Consider the following 4975-nt stretch of genomic DNA (forward strand, 5'->3'; position numbering starts at 1 on the left):
GGATTACTAGTTAAAATTATCTATACATATTTGTTGATTTATTCTCAAATATGTATGTATGAAGTCAATTGGAGGTCGAGATTGTTATTTTTATATTTTCTATCAGCTCTTTTTTAAAAAGTCAATCTTCGTCAAAGATGCGCTAAAATTGCAATATTTAAAATTCATAAACCGGTGCTACTTGCATCAATTTCCTTTAAAGTTAAGCTGGCCCATCCACAGATATTTTTGTTAAATTTCCACAAATTTATGTAGTTGGTGATTATAGATTTAGGCAAATGTCTTTAAGAGTGATTTTTCGATATGCAGTATGACCATCTAACTAAAATTCATTTTTCATAGAAAAAAATTCGAGCAAGAGTGGATTCAATTCAACTCGACTAAAGGGAGAGGAGATTTTACTTTTCGAAACTTTGAGAAACGAGTTACTATACGGAAAATAGTTTTTCGAGCCAGTTCTGTTTGTCTAGATTTTGCTTAGAGCATCATGCACGCCATAAACTATTTTTTAGCAGAATATCTCATTGCTTAGACTTTTCTAAAGAGATAGTTATTTTCTTGAGGCCGCTTAAAAAAAGAATGGTCATATATAGCTAGTCTTGCAATAGTCGTCCCATTCTTTTTTGATTTAAACATTTACAATCTTCTTGTTTTTTGTTGGTGGCTCGAGTGGAATTTAAGAATTTTTACTGTATTTGCCAAGAAATAGTTTCCATTTCTATGGTCTTTTCTTTTACATGTACAAAAGTATTATTGCCCAACATTCTTCAAGTTCTAAACTCGTGAATGACAGTGCCCACAGAAATGTTCTGACCATCTTCTAGGGCTTTACTGCATCTTGAAATTAAAGTTCACTTGCGTCACGTTCGATAGGACCTGAACAAGATAATATTAAGAAAGAAACTAAGTTAAAAACTTGTTAATTGTACTGTCCAATTCTATCCAATACTGTTTCCCGACTCAGAAATGCTTCGGAGGGATGGCTGCCAAGATTTGGACTTTGCAGCTGCCAAATTTGTGGATCCTGACCTTCGCCGATGTCTGACATTCCCCATGGCCTAAAATTGTCAAATTGTTAACTTTGTTTCTCATCTTTAATAGAGTTGACCTTACCAATAAGCAATCGTCATCTAAAAAATTACCTGATCATTCTGCTCCAGTGCAGATTTTCCTGCTTCGGAGCCGCAACCAGAACTCTGCAAGTTCAGCAAATCCATCTTCAAATTGGCAGCCGATTCTGACAGGTTTTGCTTCATCTTTTCACTTTTCTTTGCTCTCAGCACTTTCATAACCTCTGCGACAAAATCAATATATAAATCAAAACTTTAAATCCTAAAATTAATTTTTTTTATGAAAAATAAGCCAAATGACTCGTACAAAACAATCTCGATTATCAGTTGTTTTGATAAAAAAATAAGAAAAAAGTGAGAGAAGAGCTGGAAAAGTGCAAACCTTGTGTGGTGACAAGCCGATAAGCCCGGCCAAGAACTAAGGCATCACTTGACCGGAGAAGCTTAACACTCGTATATCGAACGGTTTTTTCATCGGCATTCTCTTTTCCGGTGATCGGCGATGAAATAATCAGTGAAACATAGTGTCCTGGATTCATTTGCATCACCTCACTAGCTGTCACTGGCGAATAAATTCTCTCTTGTTTTCCATTAGGATGCTGTATCACTAATGCTGCAACATCCACAGTCTGGCAATTCCCCATCTAATTGTATTTACTTCTTAAGAAAATGCTAATGCAAAGTACAAGAATATGAAGAATTATAAGAGAGACAAGTAGGAAGAGAAATAAACCAATGGCTCCTTGAAGGTGGTAAAAATAGGTCCCCTAGCCCACTCCACCCTATCCTACCCTCACTTATGTTTTAAATTCATATGAACGAGTCCGAACTAATTGAATACCTTTATTAGAAATTCCTTGAATTGGTTTGTCATTTTCATAAAGAAAACAATTTGCTTCGACTCATATTTTTCAGAAAATGAATCCCACTATAATAGCTCAAAAATAAATTTTATACGGTGGCTAATCCAACCCTACGCACCCCGACACCTCAATTATATTTTAAATTCATACGAATTATTTACACAAAGTGACACATTCTACAAATTATTGGAGTTTTAAATTGTATTATTGTATAGACCATAATGGTCTACTATAAGTACTACGTAGTTATCCATTTTATTTATATATTAGTAAGGTTGCCATGTGGTTAGATTTCATAGTTTCAGTGGTCGGGTAGAATAGTACGTTTAAAGGTCTTAGACGCGGTCAAATTTTGAATTCACTAAAAATTAAAAAGATATTTTAATAGAATTCGTGTGTAATTTGTCTTTAATGTTCTCAACACTTTTATTTTAATGCCCTCACTTGTATGGTATCACATTCAATATTTTTCGTACTTATGAAATATCGTGATTTATGCAATTATTTTAATTTTAATTGCAATTTGAACTTAAATAATAATTATTATAATTTTTTTATGATTACACTGACTCTATTACCACCTTATCTGACCCCTTGAACCCTTAATTAGATGAATGTATCAAGACATAATGTTGTTGAAAGTTTATATCATTCCACACTGTACAAGTGAGGAGCCATATTTTCTATTTCTTATACTATTCAAATAAATAACTTCTAGAAATTCCAATTATTTAATTGGATATTTTATGAAATTGATTTTCTCTATATTCTAATTTCATTTGTAATATATAGATAGATGATTTGTTATTTTAAAATATTTTGCAGGCCAAGGGTGGTTAAAAGAAAATGTTTTCTTAAAGACTTGACTTTATTTTCTTTTATAACCCCAACAATTTAATTAAAAATTAGTTGTGACGATGAATGCAAGAAAAATTGGTCTGTTTTATGTAATTATCAAAATACTATTTAAGCAATGTGTCAAATGTGCACAATAGAGGCCAAGAGTTTAGCGGTATTATTATTATTTTTTTTTTTTCAAAAAAGTTATTTGTTAATTTGTTTATCTATTTTACCAATAGCAATGAGACTTTCACAATTTTTTTTGGGCAAATCAAAACACTTTATTAATAAGAATTACTACGAAGTGTATGGACGAAAGAAAAAGAGGTATAGAATATATTCAACTTTCAAACTCTCATACCATACAAGATAATTAGCAGGTATTTTACATGTCCTTGCATACATTTTTAGCACGTCGACTTGTCACATTTTTTATCAAATGGGAAGACACAAACACATTTTTGACATATAGACATATTGCACATTTTCTCATTTGTTAAGAGGATATGATGTATCAAATTGTCAAAAATGTATCGAGAGACAAAAATTCAAGACATGCACTAGATCTCAATTCGTATTTCACATGCTTTTACTCTTGTTCTCTTTGTGGTAATCAAACTTGCAAGTCATAAAATGGTAATGACATTTTTAGTAAGGAATATTTCGTCTCACTAAATATTACTAAGAAACACAATTTAGTCAAACTTTTGTTCGTTATATATACTTCAATCATTCCAACATGGTGAACCAAATAATCATTTAACTCGCTTTTTAAAGACTCCAATATCATTAGAAAGCTCAAAAATGGCATTGAAATAAGATTTCGCCAAAGATACTTCAACATAAAACTAAACATTATTAGTTAAGAACTTCACTTTATTAACATGCTAGCTTCAAGGTGCCTGTTTGTGAAGTGCGTGACATTGATAACCCTACTCAGATGTGTAAACATCTCTTATTAATGTCAGTTTCCATGTGAGGTGTTGCAGGATATAAGTTTATTTAAATAATTAGTTTTGGTGGAAAGATAAAATAGTATTCAAAGGTATTACCAAAGAATTTTTTATTTTTATTTTTAATTTTATTCATTATTATATCTCAAAATGTATATCGAGCATGCATTGTACATATTTTTAAAATGAGCTACAAACAACGATAACAGATTAAGTCTCTTTTTTATAACTTTAAGTTCGGCTATGTGAATTGCTTTGATTGACTCCTTGAAAAAGGGGATTACAAAATATTTGTCTTAAATTTAAGGGTCTTCACTTATTCTCAATAAAGTTTAAGATGTCTACTAATTCTTTTCATTACTTCGGTCGAGCATTGATCTAGACAACTACTGAACATATAAAAGGTTCTTAGTAGTACCTGGGTTTTGTGCTTTTAGAGTAACTTCGATTAGAAAATTCAAATTCTATTTTGTATATAAAGTGTGCATTATTTGTGGCAATAATTTTAATTAGGAAATGTATTTTCTGTTTGTAGGATATAAAACATTCTGATTTCTTGTTTACACCTTCGAATCTATCACAGTGGAGTTTGATGGGGCAGTCAATTTGGTTGGGTAAAGAGTGTCTAAAAGCAAAAAGAAAGAAAAAATTACAAATCCATTTAAACTTTATTTTGTCATAAAATTAAATGCACGCAACTCTATGAGATTAAAAGTTGAAAAACCACTCAAAGATATGTGCTCTTACTTTATACCACGTGAAAGTTACGTATAATTTTAATGTTCACATTAATAATTTCCGCCATCTGTTAAACATTTAAAGAGGTTGAAGACCCAAAATTTCAATTTTGAAAGTTGAAAAACCTACGACCACACTATATGAAAGGTTAGTCCAATCGTAATTTTTTCAATAACAAAATTATAAATTCAATAATTCAATTGACACAAAATAAATTTCAACGACCCAACTGCATAAACTTTTATCTTCTTAATATACAATTATATTACATCCAAGTCAAAAGTGTGTGTTTTTTATTGACACCGTTTCATGAATCGAATATTTTCAACAAAACTAAATACACTTTTTAATGAAATCCCTACAAGAACATATCATTAAGATAAATTAAGCCTTGTCTTAACCTAAAAAGCACTTACTTTTATCAGTCGAAAAAGGAAGACCATCCATTTATAGTGATCATTTAAAGCAAATCTACTGAATTCTTTTTAACTTTACTGTGATGATGATTTGA

At 30.8% G+C, this 4975-nt stretch overlaps 1 protein-coding gene across 1 annotated transcript; it reads right to left on the reverse strand.

The window, feature by feature from the left end:
* Positions 1-750: 750 nt before the first annotated feature.
* On the reverse strand, positions 751-1832 carry LOC111381829. The gene is made up of 3 exons (XM_023005663.1): positions 1453-1832; positions 1143-1294; positions 751-1058 (listed from the first exon to the last, which is right to left on the reverse strand). Exons 1-3 carry the CDS (start codon positions 1712-1714, stop codon positions 939-941), a joined length of 534 nt encoding a protein of 177 aa, XP_022861431.1. The 5' UTR covers positions 1715-1832; the 3' UTR covers positions 751-938.
* Positions 1833-4975: the final 3143 nt, after the last annotated feature.

This window comes from Olea europaea, unplaced genomic scaffold (assembly GCF_002742605.1).
Source record: "Olea europaea var. sylvestris unplaced genomic scaffold, O_europaea_v1 scaffold2382, whole genome shotgun sequence".
NCBI classification, from domain to species: Eukaryota; Viridiplantae; Streptophyta; class Magnoliopsida; order Lamiales; family Oleaceae; genus Olea; species Olea europaea.

Excerpts from the sequence above, each read along its gene's own strand:
- LOC111381829 (XM_023005663.1), bottom strand. The coding sequence starts at position 1,714 with ATGGGGAATTGCCAGACTGTGGATGTTGCAGCATTAGTGATACAGCAT. Across the intron at positions 1,295-1,452 it reads TCGGCTTGTCACCACACAAG|AGGTTATGAAAGTGCTGAGA; the intron begins GTTTGCACTTTT and ends ATTTTGTCGCAG. Across the intron at positions 1,059-1,142 it reads CACTGGAGCAGAATGATCAG|GCCATGGGGAATGTCAGACA; the intron begins GTAATTTTTTAG and ends TGACAATTTTAG.